This window comes from Acipenser ruthenus, chromosome 14, assembly GCF_902713425.1.
Source record: "Acipenser ruthenus chromosome 14, fAciRut3.2 maternal haplotype, whole genome shotgun sequence".
Lineage (NCBI taxonomy): Eukaryota > Metazoa > Chordata > Actinopteri > Acipenseriformes > Acipenseridae > Acipenser > Acipenser ruthenus.
The window spans coordinates 26,653,897-26,674,126 of NC_081202.1; the positions used below are offsets into that span (position 1 = coordinate 26,653,897).

At 37.3% G+C, this 20,230-nt stretch overlaps 1 protein-coding gene across 2 annotated transcripts; it reads right to left on the reverse strand.

Annotated features, from left to right (window-relative positions):
* Nucleotides 1-3,040: 3,040 nt before the first annotated feature.
* On the reverse strand, nucleotides 3,041-18,762 carry pnpla3 (patatin-like phospholipase domain containing 3). 2 transcript variants are annotated; one of them, XM_058986267.1, is made up of 9 exons: nucleotides 18,355-18,760; nucleotides 15,625-15,857; nucleotides 14,808-14,873; nucleotides 9,289-9,498; nucleotides 8,715-8,775; nucleotides 6,458-6,685; nucleotides 5,394-5,526; nucleotides 4,911-5,030; nucleotides 3,041-4,469 (listed from the first exon to the last, which is right to left on the reverse strand). In XM_058986267.1, the coding sequence occupies exons 1-9, from the start codon at nucleotides 18,539-18,541 to the stop codon at nucleotides 4,301-4,303; spliced, it is 1,407 nt and encodes a 468-aa protein (XP_058842250.1). In that variant the 5' UTR covers nucleotides 18,542-18,760; the 3' UTR covers nucleotides 3,041-4,300. The 2 variants fall into 2 exon arrangements, with proteins under 2 accessions (XP_058842250.1, XP_033888249.2); XM_034032358.3 differs by lacking the exon at nucleotides 6,458-6,685 and having other exon boundaries at nucleotides 18,355-18,762.
* Nucleotides 18,763-20,230: the final 1,468 nt, after the last annotated feature.

Below are 20,230 nucleotides of genomic sequence, written 5' to 3' on the forward strand. Positions count from 1 at the left end.
TTTATTTTCCATACTTGAGTTTCACATAGAATTGGACTACTTTTTGTATTGTGAAATCAATAGAGAAATTGATTGTCTGTTTCCATTGTAAGTTTGCGAAAAAAATAATGTATAATTAATGGTAAATGTACCTCTGTTTGACAATAGGAAAACACCCATCAGATCGCAATTGATTGCACCTGTACCAAAATTTGACAGTGTACCACTTTCAATGTGACAACATATCTCTTTCTGACATTCATTACATGTGTCAACTTTTGGTATGCATACCATATAATGACAATGTACCACTTTCTAACACCATTAAAACTGAAGAATTACCAGATTCAAACTTTTACTGTGACACACATATCAAAACTTGTATAATGTACAATACATTTTTTACAACTTTTGTACTCCAGTTTGAAAAAACACAGGATTGCATAATTTACCAAAAATATTGAACTCAGCTTGAGTTATATTAGGTCAAAGAGCCAGCTGCCGACATGTTGTACATGTCTTTCTCAAGGGAGCATGTGTTTGAATCAAAACATTGGAGATATTTATAGGTTTTTGATGGCATGACAACTAATTATTTATATTCAAATCCATGATTTATTCTTACATGATGTAATGTTGTTCTATATATTGTGACATCGTTTTACTTATATCTTTAAATCTGTATTAATTCTAATTAACATTATTTTATATAAACTTATATTTATATTATCATGCAATGCTGGCTCTGAGGATCAACTTGATTTGGCCTCCCCAGCACATCAGCACATCAGCATGCACAACTTTTGAATGAATTTTGTTTATTTATTTATTTATTTATTTCTTTATTTATTTAATGTTATATATTTATTGGAGTTAATTAGTTCATTCTTTTCTGTTGAGTCCCGCTGGCAAATTGTGTTCAGTCTATTTATCCATTTACTTTTTTTTATTCTTCTATATGTCGCATTGTCTAATTTTAGCTGTTCTAATACTACAAATTTTACATCGTTTATGTCATGTCCTTGACTGGTTAAGTGCTGTACTATTGGTTCACTAATTTTCTTATTTGTAATTAATGAAAGGTGGTTCTGAATTATTTTATATAAAGTTGTTCCAGTCTCTCCAACATATTTTATTTCATCACATTTTTCACAGGCTATTCCATAAACAGCATTGCTATTTTTACAGTAGGTATTAGTTTTTAGTGGATATGTGCTGTTCTTATGTTTAATTATATTTTTACTTTTGTCCATGTATTTACACACTTTACATGTACTAGTGCAAGTATTTGTAGAACCTGTTATGTCAATTATTCTTTTATGTTTATTGTGAACTAAAACATCACCTAAATTAGCTTCTCTTTTGAATGCTACAACTGGAGCCTTAAGAAATACTTTTTTCAATTTTTCTGAATTATGTAGAATCCACACGTGTTTCCAAACTATCTTAGAAATATTAGGCGAAAGTTTAGAGTACCGGTAAGTCATTACTAATGGGACTCTTTTGACCTTTTTATCATCTAGTAGATAATCTCTTTTTAGTTTATCCACTTAACTCCATCTCTATAATTCTTTCTTTGTATCCTCTTTTTTTAAGATTTGTTTTTAATACATTTCTTTGTTTCACATAGTCACTTTCTTTTGAGCATATTCTTTGTAATTCTTATTCCTAGACCTTTTGGGATTGCCCTTTTAGTGTGTATCAGATGTGCAGAGGACATGTGTAAATACTGATGCATGTCAGTAGGTTTACAGAAGAGGTCAGTCTCAATTGAACCTTCTTCAAGTTTTACTATGGTATCTAAAAATTATATTTCTTTCCTTGTCCATCGAAGGTCCACCTTAATATTACTGTGCATTTCATTTGCCATTTTATGAAACTGGAAAAGAGATTCTTCTCCATGTGTCCAAACACCCAAACTATCATCTACAAACCGAATATATTCTAAAGATTCTCTTTCTGATTTTATAAGTAATTGTTCTTCCCATTTCCCCATGTATCCTATTGCTGTACCATCGTTTTGTTTGTAATTCTTATTAACAAATGTAAAATAACTGTTTTCTAAAACTATGTTGATCATGTTCAGCACTTCTGCTGTTGGTATTGATTTATCTAGTCTATCAACTAGTGCTTTTTGTCAAGCTTTTAAAAAAATTTAAGAATTAGGACATGATTTTCTAAAGGGGTGCAGGAGAGAACAGATGCATGTGACGTGACAAAGTTGTTTTTGTTTATAGAGACCCTTTGCCTGAGAAAAAGATTCAGTACCAAAAGACCTATATCAGATCATATCTTAATTGTATTATTACTTGTACTGTGATACTTGAAATGTATTTGCTTACGATTGTAAGTCGCCCTGGATAAGGGCGTCTGCTAAGAAATAAATAATAATAATAATAATAATAATGAAAATTGTTAACACTATTCATTTTGGTATTAGAATCTGCAACTTGGATTTTCTGTCACTGCTTACTGAAACACTGGATAAATTAAAAAGTATTCTTCCTTCAACAATAGTAGCAGGATTTTAAAGAATTCAACCATCAGTAGACCCATGGTTTGATTGACAAAATGCCTACCAAACACTAGAGGGTACTCAAGGACTTACCAGTGGTTATTGTTAAACATATAAATAATAATAAACAAACATAGGGTTTTCATGTTAAAATATTCTTTCAACATGTTTATATTAGCTGGACAACAATAGTTTAGTTCTTACCATATTACAGTAAAAAGTATTTAAAGAGTAAACTAAACCCAGAACTCCATCAAATTGCCTATTAAAGAAAGAAGCAACCACTCTTTGGTTATTTATTTTAGACCCCATTTATTTATGCACTGGTTTCAATGTTGTTCCAAGTTTTGGGCAGGGAGGTGGTGTGCTGATCTGGAAAATGATGGTAAGAACATTTAGGAAGCTTTTCAAGAGATGTCTCATTTTAAAAAATGTCTCATTCCCCCACCCCAACTCCCCCACTCCCCCACTCCCCCCCCCCCCACTCCCCACCTCCCCCACTCCCCCACTCCCCCACTCCCCTCCCATAACAGACATTAAAAAGGCTTTCGTTGCAACAGAGTATTTATTCTGTGGAAAAATTTAAGCACAATTAAATTCTTTCAAAACTGAAATACAGAACAAATATAGAACTACAATCAAATCTACACCATTTCTTAAAAAGAAGTTTACACCAATCTTGTCCTAACCTAGTATATATGTATTTTTTTTTAATATAACAGTTCTCTAATTTATTATATACACACACACAAAACATAATTTGTAAATATTGCACATTTAAAAAGATTTAGTAACAGTTTGAATTATTTTTCAGGCCGAACCAGACAGAGTGATCCTGGTCAAAAAAATGTTTTCTTGCTCTTATATATAACTGTGAACAAGCTGGGTACTACAATGGGATGTACTGTTACTATACAAGCTATACACAAATACAATACTGATTCATTGTTCAAGTTTAGGGTAAAGAACACGCTTTTAGTAGGTGAAATATTCTGGGACAGTGCAGTGTATTGTGCAGCCTTTGGAAAACCATTTATATTTTAAGCCAAAATGAATTGCTAATATTTTAAAGAGGATTGGTATCTCAAGTTTATTTCCTCTAAATCAAATCAGCTTACTTGTTGGCTTCCTGCCACATCTTTTTTGCTTAGCAGTGGGATGCCATGTGCACAGAATGGTTGGACCACATGCCCTTAAAGGCAATACAGACTCAGTTTTGTGGGAATGCTAACAAATCCTACAGATAATAACTTTGCTAACCAAATTCTAGTCTAAAAAAATGGTTCAGAAAAACAACCAAAAACTTTGAATGTAAGGCACTTTGTTTTTAAATCTGACACTACCTGCAGTTAAAACCTCATTTTTTTTAAAAGTATTATGTAGTACATCAATAAATTAAATAATTCAGGGTTTATAGTGCTTTTTACATTTGATAAATACAAAACTGAGGTAGAGAAATTCAAATTTTCTGCTGCCATGTTCATACATGAAACTATAGTAGGATGCAGACTTTGAAATGACCCAACCCTTTGAAGATTGATCATTTCATTTAGTGTACAGGAAGGAAACATTTCCTCGAAGTGATAACATCCTTGTCATTCGGGTCCCCTTAGCTTTAAAATAAGGAGCAACTGGAAACCATATGTGGAGTCTCCATGAGTAAATAATGAACAAAATCGCGAATGCATAGCGTTACATTTTCAGGTTGTCACACATCACCTTTTTTGCACGTGTCGGGAGTTTTCTAAACCCATCTCTCTGGCGAGCTTGAGAAGTAGCAGGTCTGCCTGGGTGAGGAGGTAGGGATCAGGCTGAGAGGGCTTGTTTGCTAAGCAGGGCAGGCGGGCTGTTGAAGTCCCAGTACCATCTGTCCAGGTCCACCGAGGAGAACTGCTGATATCCAGCCAGGCCAAGGTAGGGTTGGTCCATCTCTAGAGTGATAGGAAGGCTCATGCATTTCCGTAGAGGGGGTGTGCTGCAAAACAGGATGACAAGATCAGAAGGTTAACCAAGTTCAGGCTCCTCCATTAAATACAACAATATTCATTAATTAAGCACCAATTGTCCATAGAAAACATAATATGTCATGCTTTACAAATCTTCAGAATCCGAGTGCATTGCTATGTTGTTACTTTATGAATAGCCTCTTTTTAAAAAAATAAATTTAAATCACCAACTAAAATGGATGGACTGTTTCCAAGATAATACAGCAGTTCCATTTGTACTTCATTGCAAAATTTTACGGCATCTAATTCTGAATTTTCAGTAAATGAGACTGAACAAAACTGACCTTGTGCTTGGTCTCTTCAGAGAATTGTATGAATACCACAGAGAAAATTATGTGGGTGAATGTATCCGATCAGCCGTAGCGACTTGGCAATAATCACCTTTGAGAGCAGATTCTTAAGACGCCTACCTCGACTGCTGTTTCCCCATTCGTTGAACGGCTTGCTGATAAACTGAGCCGGCGATGTGCCGCAGTTGTTCTTGGAACCATCGCACATCGTCAGGAACGTCTGGGATCCACTCTACTAACCTGCAGCATAAGAACATTTTACATTAGAAGTTAGAAAAAAAAAGGAAAAAAAACCCACTGATCAAGCTGGAGTGTGACACGATCACTCAGTGGAAGTAAAGTCGCCACACACACATACAGTATCTATATATATCTATCTATTAATGTGTGCACCAATGAGGGGTTAAGATGGACCACAACCCTGTATTGTACACTTGTACCCAGATACTACAGCAGTACCACACACTTCTCTGGTATAATACGCAATTTCTTTATTAGGTGCCGACTTAAGGAAACAGTTAGCTAGCTGTATGTAGCTACTTCTGACAATCAGTTATAGAACTACGGTAAGTGTTTATGTTCCTAGCCTTATGAAGAATTTACCTTAAAGCAACAGAGTAAGCAGACTCCACTGGAAGTGTGTAGGGCAGCAGCATGTAGGATGCCACACGGATGGGCAGCATGTTGGAGACCTGGGCATAGAGACCACTCTTTTCCTTGCAGGCATCGAAAACAGCTACAGAAAAAATTGAGGTGATGAATAATTTAGGCTGGTGCGCGTTGACCAGGCAAACAGCTAAGAAAACAACTTTTACAAAATAATTTCCCTAACTTGCTGTTTTTCACTACATAAAATAAGGATGGCAAGTGTTTGTTTTTAAATGCACCAGGAAGGGAAAGTTTGAGAGCTTGTTTTAATTCTTTGTATTTTGCACATGCAATGCCTTGTGCAGATACTGGTTACTTATTGTAGTTTAAGTAGCTTATGGGCAGGCATGTGTCTTTTTGATGTTGCGAGCCTTCTGTTACGCATTTTATTGAATAGCTGGTAATCCGGCTATACAAACAGAAAATCAGCTATGCATGAAACCTCTTGCAATGTAAAACAATTTGAGTGCACTAGTGTTGTACACACAGATTCCACTCCTATCCCTCGCCTATGTGTTAAAAGGATAACAATATTTAAAAGAGGAAGGATCCACACAAATGCATCTCAGTAGGGGAACTACTGGTGGTGGCACTCGAGATTATTAAACAAGGACATTAGATATTAAATGGAACATGCAGTTTTCTTATCACTAAAATCATAAAAGCATCAACAGATCTCAAGGGTGTAGAATATAAAATTCACAGGCTTATAGGATTATATGTTTCTCTTAGGTCCTGTTTCATCCATTGGCTCATTATTTTAGGAAAACAGTCTCTGGGTAAATTGAGCACAAAACCATTGCAATGTCCACAGATGCTCATACATGTATTTGAAGCAAGGATTACATTTTCAAATATCTGCAGATCTATCAGACAAGCAAGTTCTGCTACTAGCTCCACCAAGGAGAATCAGGTGTAACATTGGTGTTATTCAAAAACTGAGAACACCAGAATAAACAAACATGTTTGGCTTATGTGCCAGTGGCTAGTAAGTGGAGACTGTATTGTGAGATTGGTACCTTTTCTGAGTGCGGGCGGGAGATTCTCGATGAACTGCTCATCTAGAGACCAGTGCTGTTTGCGCAAGAAACTAAAGACTCTTAGTAATCTCTTCTTGGTGGTCTCCTCTTGTGTTGGTACAGTGCTCACAAGTTTTCCCTGGCTGTTCCTCTCTCCAACAGAGCATGTAGGCACAGGGAGCTTCACCTCCGCCAGGCTAACGACAGGGGCGTGCAGCCTGAAAAGATCTGAACACAACATGCCTTCTGTTTAAGCTTGCCTAGGATGTTTCAGATATTTTATCCATAAAGAAATCCAAGAAATTCCAATACTGAAGCTCCATCTGATGAATATAGTTTTTTTGTTTGTTTGTTTTGTTTTTGATTTTAGCAATGAGAAATCATTTGGGTTAGGAATACATAAGAAAGTTTACAAATGAGAGGAGGCCATTCGGCCCATCTTGCTCATTTGGTTGTTCGTAACTTATTGGTCCCAGAATCTCATCAAGCAGATTCTTGAATGATCCCAGGGTGTCAACTTCAACACCATTACAGAGGAGTTGGTTCCAGACTCCCACAATTCTCTGTGTAACAAAGTGCCTCCTTTGTTCTGAATGCCCCTTTATCGAATCTCCATTTGTGACCCCTATGCTTGAATCAGATCGCCGCATAGTCTTCTTCGTTCAAGACTGAATAGAATCTGATCGGAATACTCACCATAGACTTTATTATCTAATAAATTGCATGAGGGCATTTGACTTTTGTTCCAACAACCACCTAGTTTGATTGTAATATTCTACATCCTCAATACATCCAGAAAATGTAAAAGGAGTTTACACTGGCACCAAAAGTCTGAATTCACCACCCCAAAACTAAAATGAATGCATTCAGGTTAAGAGGATACATTAACATTTAGAAGACACAGTGAAACGTGAAGTAGCCAGTGTAACAGGGGGAGGTCTGTGCTGATTGTCTGGCGCATGCGTGGTTCTGCAGGAAGAGGGCAGCAGCCTCGTAAGATCCGCCTGTCAGTCATGGCGATGACACGGAGAGGTGGGGAAGAGGGTGTGTTGGCTTTCCCTCTCTCTGAGTAGTTGAGAGGCGGGCCTTGGGGGATTGCTCGGCCCATAAATACTGCGCTTGGTTATGAATTCGGGTGGCCGGAGAGAGGATACCCAGTGATGCTGGCGGAAGACGCCAGTGTAAACAAAGACCAGGCAAGCACGGCTGAGGGAGACAGCCTGCCTTAAAATAAACCAAGAAGTAAAAGAAATAATGACGTACCCGAGGGGACGTGTGTAGTTATACAGGGAACTCCGGCCACCCCAGTGTATAGGGAATAGCTGAGCCTAGGTCAGAGACCCGTACTGACCGGCTTAGCGGCAGTGGGGGCACTGCGTAAGCAGCACCTTTATTTTGTAGTTTTATTACTGTGTTTTATTTTCCCTTTTTCTTTTGCCTTTGGTTTACATTATTATTTTTGAGCACCTGTGATTGCACCTGCCAGTACCTGTATTGGTATTACTGTGGACCTGACTACCGTTGTTGGTATTCAGGCCACAGACAACAGCCTCTGCGGGCTAAAAAGAAAATAATGCCAAAAGAAAATAATAAAACTGAGCACCAGTGCGCTGTTGCAAATATTATTATTATTATTTGTTTATTTAGCAGACGCCTTTATCCAAGGCGAATTACAGAGACTAGGGTGTGTGAACTATGTATCAGCTGCAGAGTCACTTACAATTCCGTCTCACCCGAAAGACGGAGCACAAGGAGGTTAAGTGACTTGCTCAGGGTCACACAATGAGTCAGTGGCTGAGGTGGGATTTGAACCGGGGACCTCCTGGTTATAAGCCCTTTTCTTTAACCACTGGACCACACAGCCTCCTTGTGTGTCAGTGAATTGCCCACCACCCTTCCACAGCCAGTTACTAAAGGTACTTTTGCCACATTTGAAGTTGCTTATTTGTTAGTAAAAGAAATAACCTTTTTAAAAGATACAAACTTACTATATATTTATATCCAAAATACAGTGTTTAAAATATATAATACTAAAATTATTTCCCTCTTAATTTTACCCATTTGAATTAACAAAATGCTCAATATTAGCATCAGTCACAGCACCTTTCACAGTACCCTCATGATTTCTCAAATATGCCTGTGAAAACAAAAAGCATATTTCCTGACAATTTGAATGCATCACTACAAAAGGTTGCAGCCTTGTCAGTGGTGGTCTTTGTAGCTTTTCTATGGTGATATGAGATTAGAATGTGCTTACTGTTCTCCTTCAGGAATCTAAGTGCATCATTGTATCCTTGCTGGCACATTTCTGCCAGTATCTGAAAACAAAACAGACTTCACTGAAATGGTCACTCTGGTGATGTTTCTTAGTTTAATACAGTTCAAATGATCAGATAATATATTTAAAAAAGACAAATGCTTTGTACAGCTCACAATATATAATACATAAAAGAATACTTTGATATATCAATCTTGCATACAAATCATTAACTGGGCTGGTAACTTGCATCAATAAAAATGATCTTAAAAAGGCTTCCAACAATATTAAACTATTTTTACATTTTGTATTGCAACACTGAGCCAAAGTATAGCAAAACTGTGTGTAAAGTTCACAAATTAATATGTTCCATCGTGCTGTTTTGTTGTACATAAGTCTCAGAAAAGTTACAGCAGAACTTGGCAGCCTGTTCCCAAAAAGTGGAAAAACTAGAGCTGATTACCCAAAACACACTTGTCACTGGGATGCTGCACCTCAGTCGGTTGCGCTATTATTTCTACTCACTGATTATCACTGACTGACAGCTCCAGCACTAAATAGAATTGCTGCTTACCTTGGGCTCAGGAGGAAAGAGTGCCCTGGTCAGTCTGTAGAAGTTGTTCAAGCTGAACTGGATGCTGGTGTTGGCAACTCGCAGTTCATGGAAGTTGGTGGAGTTATCTCTTGGACAGATGTCACTCTCCCCAGAGAATGGTGAGATGGTGATGGTGTTTTTCAGCTCGTACTGAGGAAGGTTGTTGCTGATTCCTCCATCTACGTAGCGCTAGGATAAAACAAATACAATAAAATACTTACATTTATTTTTCATCAATTGAAAGATCTTCAATCACAGGCCGCTGATTGGAATTTCCTCTTTCACAAGGCCTATGCGAGATGGTAATGTGTTATGGGGTGGTTTATTGGAGGTTACTTGGATAATGTCTGAATAGTCTAGGATTTGAGTGCTCGATGCCTTTGAGTGGAAGGTGAATTTGTTGACATTGGACTACACAAACACAGGCAAATGCATAACAAATTCGGTAGATCAGTCCGCATTTCCTGGGGGCCATTGCTTCACGATTACATGTTGGGAGTCATGCTAGTGCATCTCTAGGTGCTCACACTACAGCTAAAGAAATGTTATGAGCAAAACATTGCTGATCAGCACAAAAAAAGTCAGTACTTGCACTCGTTGGCTTGTTGTGAAGTAAGTATGATAGAGATGTATACAGTACCTTTTATTACCAAATATAGGAACGTACTTTTAAACCCCAGCTGTCATGCATGACCATTACAGCGACTAACTAAAATACCAACAGTGATATCTGACATGCATAACAAATTGGGGACAAGGTTTAACATGCCAACAGAACTCCACAGCAGGCATGGCTCAGCTGTGTAGTACCAACTATTTGGTAGTTCAAGCTATGTCATATGAGGGGGAGGGGGAGGCAAAAAACAATTTCCTGGGGGCCTTTGCTTCACTATTACATGTTGGGAGTCATTAACATGCCAATGACATTGTACTGTATGCATGAGAGAAAGAGTGAAAGATCGGGTTTTAGATGTGTGAATAAAATCCATATTATTTTCAAGTCAAGACCCTACAATATTATGTTGCAGCTTCAGTAGGAATCCAGTACCAGCTGTGAAGGGGTCTTGAGGCTATTTTTAGTTCAGGTTAACACACAAGGGAATGAGATGAGCGTTACAGACAGGACAGAAGGAGGCAGGGACTTACCAGACCCAACTTGCTAGCCCTTGGTAGTGCATCTCTAGGTGCTCACACTACAACTAAAGAAATGTTATGAGCAAAACATTGCATGACCGTTACAGCAATTAACTAAAATACCAAAAGTGATATCTGACATGCAGTCTGCTGGTGTAAGCTATACAACCAAATTTAAAACATGTATCTTAAGCTGCAAGTGCCAGCAGGAATCTAATGCATTTAAACACCCTTCTTGTTGCCAAGGCACCCCCCATCAGATTAACTATGCCAATGGTTAGAATACCCTTTTTACGCACCAGAAATTCCAATACTGCTTCCATCTGATGAACAGTTTTCCACATTTTAGTAGTGTGAAATCTTATGATCTGATTGGTATATTCTCCATAGACATGAAAGCATTTAGCTTTTGCTCCAATATCCACCTAGTTATTTATTTATTTTTTTCATTCTGCCTCCAATACAAAAAAAAAGTTTATAATGGCACCAAAAGAAGAATTCACAACCCCCAAAAATGAATGCATTCATGCTAAAATGATACATTAACAATTAGAAGACACAGTGAAACCTGACTTAGCCAGTTACCAAAGGCACTTAACATTTGTGGCAGTTTGTATGTTGGTAAGATCAAAAAAAAAATATTGACCTTTTGGAAAGCTGAATAGCTTACCATATACTTCGATATTTATTTGTGCTACAGAAACTGGATTTATTCACCATTCGATATCAGCATTTTGTAAAAAATGACAAATAAATGTCTAATAAATCATAAACACCATAAAATGGTATTGGTACTGTGCTTCAAAAAAGACAAAATTAACGCCAGCTCCCAATTGAACAGGTCAAGACATTTGTGATTAGTCAAAGTTGAAGAGACTCAAAACAAGCAGCTATGAAAGTATTCTTAACAAATGAAGGCTTGTGTATGTACTAAATGGCATCATCTTCTTGAGTAGATTGTTAAGATCCCCAGTTGTTTACTTTTTAATTCCATTTAGAGGAATGGAACAACAGCTTACTAAATCTCATAGGGTTCAAGTTGCATCCCACAATCTCCGGAGTGTTTAAAGGTATGTGAGGGTAAAAGCCACAGCATTGGTTTATATTCAGAGAAACAGGAGGCCCCAAACTTGCCTCCAAAAGCCTTGCAGGTTTTTTTTTTTTTAACCAATTAACACATTATTGTCAAGAAAGGATTAATCTCTTTGATCCATTTGGCTGCTAGCTTTTATTTTTGATGGGATACCTTAAATGTAAAGCTGGAGGGTTAGCCAGTAGCTATGAGGAAAAATTCATCCACACCTGACAAATGGGTTCAATAGTTTGACAGAGGTAATATAAAATAGTGATACCTATTTGAAAGAAAAAAAAGTAATACAGTAACTAATGACCAAAATAAAAAAACAAACAACTAACCAGTACATACCCTGCTAAATCTTACCACACCATCTACAGGCAGAACCGTATGGACGGATGCCAAGAAACAGAAAATACAATCTCTGCAACTACAACTTCCAGCCTCTCCAGATAGTTGTTTATTGAATTGACAAACCCAGAGGAAAAAAAATAACAATTTTTGGTTAATTTATAATTGATTTGGCAGCTTTACTGTAGACTAAGGTTTGTTGTCAATTTACAAACCTCCCAATTACCTGCATGTTTTACACATTTCCATTTGTCAATTACAATCATCCGAGAGAGGCCAGCTTAAAATGACCTGCAATACAAATCCTCACAAAAGAAAATGTTCAGTTTCATGCAAGCAGTCTCTGGAACTCTCAAAATGGATGTGATCATTGCAACTTTGATGGTACCACTTTGTCACAAAATAAAAAACAAACAAACACCACAACATCCACACATTAGCAAAAGAAAGAGCATCCGTCTATTGCAAAAGAAAGAAACAACCCTATCATTCTGTAGTCTGTTTTAAAGCCCTCTCATTTGGACCAAGGAGAAAATGAATAAGTCAGCCAGTTCTTTATGAGCACAACATTTCCTAGCAACTGTAGCCAGCGCTATAAGATAGAGCTAATGATGTGTGAACAATACGTATCTCTGTACTCTGCTCTCCCTTATCACAAGTCAGTAAACTTGGACTGAGGACTGGCAAGTCAGATGCTTTACATGTATTATTTATGGTAATATAGCTAATCAAACTGGTCAAAGTTGAGTACTCGTAAACTAAATACCAGGAAAGGGCTCGAATTGCTTTGCTCTTATCGATTGTGCATTTCAGTTGAATTGAAACAGTTAGAAAACTGCATTTATATATGGATAGGAAGGAATCCTTACAGAGAAACATATTATAGGTGTGAATTATCAAAGCTCTCATGTCTAAGCTGCAAGTACATCTGATACACCAGAGTTTATCCATGAATCCGTCCCTGAAACACACTGCTTGGAGTGAATGAAAGAAATACAACAGAACATATGTGCTATTTATTACCTCCACTAGGGGCAGAGTGTTTCAGGGGCACAAGTTTTTGTTACTCTGGTATTCCAGATTTACTTGGAGGTTGCATGATTCTGACAGTCGTTTTGAGGTCACAGGAGTGCTTTAAAACTTTGTGACTTTTTTTTATTAAGTCACAAGATGTGAGACACAGAAAATGGTACAAAGTGGATTTAAAACAACAACAATACTTTGATTAAGATAACTGATATCATACCCATACCAAATGGCTCAAATAGACACACACATGCAATAATTTAAGCGCAGGGGATCAGTGGCATGTATTCTATATCCTTAATAAGCACAATGAACAAAACCTGACAACAGGGAAGCCTCTAGGAGTCATTCCGGAGAACAGACTCTGCTGTAGACTTGTCACATAAATGAGTGCTGGCCTGGCTGCCCATGGGAACACAAATCGCTGTGATATTACACTATGTAAACATGTTTGCTACTACATTTAGCTACTTATGCTAATAACATTAATTAGATAGCATGAGCTTAATATAGAGGAAAGTGGCCCTTTCTGTCCTGAGTAACTGGTATAAACTGGAGCTCTCCTGCCAGAGACTTTCATGTACAATATACCGTGCAGCCAAGCTGCATAGTTAAAATAATAAGTTGCAGTCAGTAGGTCAGGAAATCTTTTACACACCAGAGTTTAACCTAGATGCCAGAGATCCTTGGATCCGGCCCCACTGGAACACTTAACACTACAGTTTGCTTTTTGTTTTTCCTTCTCTGACTCTGTATCTTATAAACCATGTGGTTTGTGCTTAACCTTTGGAGGACTCCCTTTTTTCTGCTTTGAAACAATTATATTTCCTTACTAGGAATATTATATCATGTAAAACATAGGTGACCTGGTATCCGAGATATGAAGATTTTAAAGTGCTGCGAAGGCATTGGCAGATTTACCATTATACTCAGTATAAGCATGCATATGTAAAAAGAGACTGGGCTTAAACTTTCCATTTCATTGATGCTTAAAGAGTACATAAGGACCTTTTTATTTTATTGTGTTACATGTTCCCATGTGTTGCTACAACTGTTTATGTAAGGTGTGTGTGTTGTTTTAATTTTTTTTTTACATTTTGACCACTTTTTTAAAACTTTTAAATTGCATTCCCTGCCTCAAGATGGCTTCACATGTACCCACAAGGACCTCTCAGAACGACATTTCCCCATCATCCTCCTGCTCACATATATAACCGAGATGGATTTACCAGCGAGCAGGAGGATGATGGAAATGTAGTTCTAAGGAGGTCCATGCAGGTACAAGTGAAGTCATCTTGAGGCAGGGAATGCAAAAGTTTAAAAAAGTGGTCAAAATGTAAAACAAACAAACAAAAAAAAACAATACAGCTTGTACTGTATTTGATCAATTTGTTTTATAAGCTTCCAGGCCATAGGAGTCTCTCAATTATTCTAAAAATGTTTGATAAAAGGAAAAAAAAATGTGTGTACAGTATTTACTCCTACAGAGTTTTGGCAAGTTGTATGTATTATTCTGTGATCCATAATCATTGCCAGAACATGTGCCAACTGAACTACCTTTATAAAATATTTTCTGCATGGTATTTTTGTAGTTCTACCATGCTTTTCCAGTGGTTATACTTTGCATTTGCCAGTTTACCCTGGTATTCCATGTTTATTAATATGCATTACCATACCTCTCTGTACTTTACCATGCTTTCACTGTATTATTACACTTTGCTATGCTTTTACTATGGAAAACTTTTAGAAGGGTCAGTCTTATATAAAACAAGTGCCAGGCACAAGTTCAGTGATCTGCTTATCACACTTTACTACAAAAAGATCGGAGTTCGTTAGGATATTTCTGAAACAAACTAAAATATTGTACATTTATTTGCCAGTTTTGAAAAGTACACTAAAGGCTGACACTTACCACTCCCCGAAATGATGGTGGTATTATGCCACAGTAAATGGGGACAAACGAACTGCAGATTAGTGCCTGTGGAGACATGAGATCACAAGTCTATTACGGACATGACCGAACACTGTGGATTATGGAAAAATAATCCAGTGACATCACACCCTCTGCCGCTGTGAAGCCAATTGGATTGCTTGTTTGAAAACCTTTTTAATAGGTCACAGAGCCAGCATCAACAGTTCAGTAGCAGAGGTTGAGTGTACAAATGTTTGTTTAACATTATTATATTTTTTTAATGGACACTTTATTTAATCATATTTACTTTCTTACCTGTTCCTATTGTGTATGTTCTGTATGGTTCTCTATAGTGGTTTCTGATTATCTTTGTGTGCCATGCTTATAGTTCAGAAAACAAATGCTTCAAGAGACTGCTCAAGGCTGATGGTGGAAAAAGAAGGAAGCATACTAGCATTGCACAGGCCGCAGAGCACAATCCTTCACTGATAGGCCACAATGCACAGCGCACCACTTATATACCTTTCCATCTCACTTACAGTATCCATACCCTGGATAAGTTAGCATGGCAAATAATTATTTTAATAGGAAAATATAGATGGTATAAACATATTACTTCACTACAGTAAAATGACAACATAATTGGTCCATAAAATAGAGGCTCCCTTGTCAAATTTGCTTAAATCAGAAAAGAGAACGCCACAAAGATTTCGCTAATGAATTACATGACAAACCAAAGAGAAAAACCGCTACATTCCAGAAGAGCTGCCAGGTGGTCAGTCAGGTACAGATGTGCTGTGGGGTCCCTCTCCCCTACCTGAATAAGCTCCTCCTTGGAGCTGAACTCAGACACCAGGACGTTTTCCCCGTCGGACACGCGTGTGAGCGAGATGCAGAGCCGCCCCGTCGCCAGCTCGTGGGCGTTCTCGGGTAGGTTGTTGTTGAGGCCGTTTCGTAAAATCTTTACCAGGTTAAAGGTTGGGTGCAGGGGGCCCAGGTTCCTCTTTCTGGCTTCTTTAGCTACATCCATAACATCTGCACAGCACTGGGCTTAATATCGAGATGGGAAAAAACAAAACAAAACCATTACTACAGATAGAATTGTAATAGAATCACTTAACAATATAAAGGCCTGCCACATAATGGCAATGTGTATTTGGAGTATGTTAAGACACACACGCACAGACTACAGGAGCTTGCTTACATGAAAAGTGCTGGCACAGTTATTGATTTGATATTGCCTGATAAAATCAATGGCATTATATCACTGATTAATCTATATTTCATTGTTTATAAATATTCTCTAGCAGGGACAGAGGTTTTTATCCATTAAATCATTTCACTGGGTCAGTTCCACAGCAAAGACATGCAAAATGTTCTCACTGTAAAAGAAAAGAACTGAAAACCTTTTTTTTTTAATTATCCTTTGAAGCCCTGTTCTGCAAAATGGCTTAAAGTTAACTGCGTAATTGCATTTGAGCATTTTGCTTCACTTTTTCCCCTAGAATTTCAGAACTTCTGCACACAATACCATTGCTATAATGAATAATGTTTTGTTTATGAAGACATGTTTTAAGTGTGTATTTGTTTTGGTATTGAGTTTTACTGGGATTCTAGACTTTTATATTGACCCTACACCTTGGCCTTAGGGTTTGTTGATTTTAAGTGAAAATATGATTCTACAGTATTGCTCTGTTGCAACTAACCTGCTGCTAAAATAATTTAAGCACACAAATTTCCTGAAAAAACAGATTTACAGCAGGGTAACTATGTTGACTGAAGTTATCTCAGTGATTAAAAAAAAAAAAAAAAAACCTGCTGGCCTTTAATGCAGACACCAAACAACTATGTTAGCCACATTTAAAGGCGTACCAACCAATATTTTACAATTCATTATGTTACATCTTATTAGCTTTCTTTACTAGGGCCATTTATTATTATTTGTTTTACATTAATTTAGGATATGCAAATATACTGAATGAAATAATGCATCCTGAAGAAAAACGGGGGCCAGTGATAGTCATTTTTTTAAAAGGACTAACTGCAGTAAGATGTGTAGCTCACACTAGTAGTCAAACTAAGATAACTACTATATAGAAAGAAAATACTTAGAAACAAGCTAAAAAGCAGCAGAAAAGAGAGTCAGAAACTAATTCAGTTACAAATCTTTGCAAATCACGTCAACAACCCAAAGTAACCCCTTGTCAACTGATTCATTGTAGAGTCAGGTCACACTGGCAACCAATCGCATCGCTCTACACGAGACACTAGAATTCTATGGGAGCAAAATAATCTGATGAAAATGAACCTTTTATCTTATATTTTATTTGTTCAGTCTGCAGTAAAGGTGGACATGTGCAAATGCCATAACTCGATATGAAAATCTCACAAACCAAGCAAATGTTATCAATATCTGTCCTTATTTGCATTTCGATATTGTACATGGACAACGCCATTATAAATATAAATCCCTTAATAGAATCTAATTCTTTGACTTTTTTCCATTACGTTATTAAACATAGTTACACACAAACACTTTTAAGTTATTTGGGATTATTACCTTATGAGGCAATTTGAAATGGGTCTAAAGAGCATAAGATTATTGTACCTTATGTGTTTATTGTAAAATAAATTCTTATAAAAGGCTATAGCAGAGATTCAAAATATCATTATAACGCCCTAGTGCTGCAATTTTATATTTTTATTCACTTTTTTTTACCAGTTTGAATCTGCTTGAGAATGTTTTTTCTTTCTTTCAGAAATAGCAGTTATTAAAGGGAAATAAAACAAAAACCGTCAAAGTAGGAAGTATTGTGAATTGTTATTTATTTTTACTGGATATTTATACATCTACAAAACACAGAAAAATAGAGCTTCACTTTGTTGTATTTAATTATACAACGATTGAAAACTGCAAAGTTCATGAGAGTTCTCCAGATAAGCAGAATCGCCTGACGCCTGCTTCACCCACCCTAAGCTGTAGTAGTTTTTTTTACCCTGATTTGGCACGTAAATCATACAGCTCTGGTATGAATCCTGAATCCTGACTCCTGACAGTTACAGGTATCTTGGAGTGTCAACGCTGCCATCCTATTACACTATAAAAGACTCCACATGCGAAGGACTTAAAATAAGACGTGGCTACATTGATTTAAGGATATAAAGCATACCCGGCTACTTACTAGTCCACTACGACTGTACTTTGCTGTACACTTCTGATTCCACAAACTCTTGAGACTGACTTTACAGACGTGCGCTTACCGCTCTACAGGTGCGTTAAAAAAAAGAAGTATCACGGATTGCACACCCCCCTCCCCCCTCCTCCCCATTTTGTATTTTCAAAAGTTGACAGGTCTGACTGTGTTTGCAACGAACGTAGACTATAGCCATTGTTGCATTTTAGTCAACAGCCTACTTATCGTTCAAATATTAATATATTTCTAAAGTAAATGATAATTCTATGAACATGCATTTAAAAAAATGGCGTAGGTACAAATAAGTACAGCCACGGAATGAGCAAACTCAATAGTGAAATCGAAACGCATACCTAGGCAGGCTCCACACACCAGGGCAGCTGCAGTTAGGGCACCAGCTGATGCCCCATAGATCCTTTTGGCATCTCTGATCAGGTAGGGGGCTTTTTCTTGAAAGCAACTGGCAACACCGACGTGATACACCCCCAAAAACCCACAACCGGCAAAAGAGACATTCCACCCTCCTTCCAACTCAAACATCCTTGGAGTCAGATCCTTTACTAGACTGTGGCTTAAAGCAACAAAAAACAAATTTAAGAAAATGAGTACTGGTTTCGCATTCTATCATAACACAACACGAACCATGCAAAACAAGAAAAAGAACCCGACTAAGACAACACGAAACACACACTAAGACAATTCGGTTTAATACGAACTTGATTTAAAGAGGGTTCTGCCCGCCTCCTCTTTCCACCTGTTCTTTCACCACGAGAGTGAGCCAATCCCGTAAAGCTGCTAAAGCATGGTCTCATTCAGCTCATGCATATTCAGATTTCAGCTCAAATCGGGCGGAGCTGCTGAAAGTACGGTTTGCTGTGGAATGTGTCAATAGTTTGTATAGTTTTGTATTATGGTATATCTGCAATTTAAAACATGAACTATTACATCTTAAATATTTTATTTGTTCTTGTTTCCAAGACAACCTGGGTGTGTGTGTGTGTTCCTTTTTCAAATGGGAATATTAGGCTTTTGACTTTTCAGACACTTAAAAAGTGGCTTAGATAAAATTATCACTAACTGCAGTGTCCGGTCTCATGTCTTTGTTTTAGGAAAACACACTTGTTTCCCTTGGTTTAACTTCAGCACTTCTGAGAGATCTAGAACTTTACAATGTGATCGCGTCTAAAGGTCCCCTTCACTATAACTCCACTATACACGCTGCAGTGAAGGGTAGGTCAAGAAACCAGAGTAATAATATCTTCTGTGCAGTGGAGGAGACGTGTGCGTATGCAAATCAACACTGCCCTGACTGAACTTCAGAAACAATTCAGCCTTTGGCACACAGAACAGAAATATCTTTTAAGAAGAACAGTTATGTGTGGCATTATAGGGACAATACAGTTCAGTTTATGCTGATACGCAATAAAAGTAGATAAACAACAAAACACGGCTAGATTTATCACAGCCTTTCACTGAGTGCAATTTCAATGTTTAATGTTACAAAACTAGCAACAAAACAACAAGGACACACTGAAGTATTCTGTGTTAGTGAGTAAGCGGCTTAAAATGTAATTTTGTTCGTATTTTTTAATATTGTATTTTAATATCTAACCCTTACTATTTTACTTTTTGCAATCATTCTAAGTGGTTCTAGGTTCTGTTCCTCCAATAATGAGCTTTAATAGATTTTTCTCTAAATCTGCCTTTAGCTGGCTTTGAGCCTGTCTGAGAATGGTGGCACTCAGTTCAACTGCCAGCCACTCCTACTTCCCAGCTAGATCATTATAGAGAGATAACAGGTGGGGCTGAGGTTGAAAGGTCTAGACTCTAAAAGGTTCAGTGCCATTCTGGGAAAAGAGAAAACAAATCTAATAACGTAATATTGGAGCCCCGGAGCCCACAACCACTCAGAATGCTTGCTTGAGGGAAATGTTAAAATAATAATAATAATAACAATAATAATAATAATAATAATAATAATAATAATAATAATAATAATAATAATAATAATTTACCTACTTAATCTTTTATTTAATGCATTTTTGTAGTGCCTATTGTTCCGCCTCTTAATAAAGATATAGGTGGTTATGTATGAAACGTACCGTATATTGTTCCGTGGTGATAGACGTTGTACAGTGTACTGTCACGTTGTGCTTTTTCTGCTTCATAAAGGGTTTACAGTCATGTAGTTGCATTATCGTGACGGGTTCAGTACCGTCAGAATCGCAC

Coding starts and splice junctions, on each gene's coding strand:
- pnpla3 (XM_058986267.1), bottom strand. CDS start 18,541: ATGTTTGAGTTGGAAGGAGGGTGGAATGTCTCTTTTGCCGGTTGTGGG. Junction 9,499..14,807: donor CACCATCATTTCGGGGAGTG/GTAAGTGTCAGC, acceptor GTTTTATCCTAG/CGCTACGTAGATGGAGGAAT. Junction 6,686..8,714: donor TAGATTCCTGAAGGAGAACA/GTAAGCACATTC, acceptor TGTTGTGTTCAG/ATCTTTTCAGGCTGCACGCC.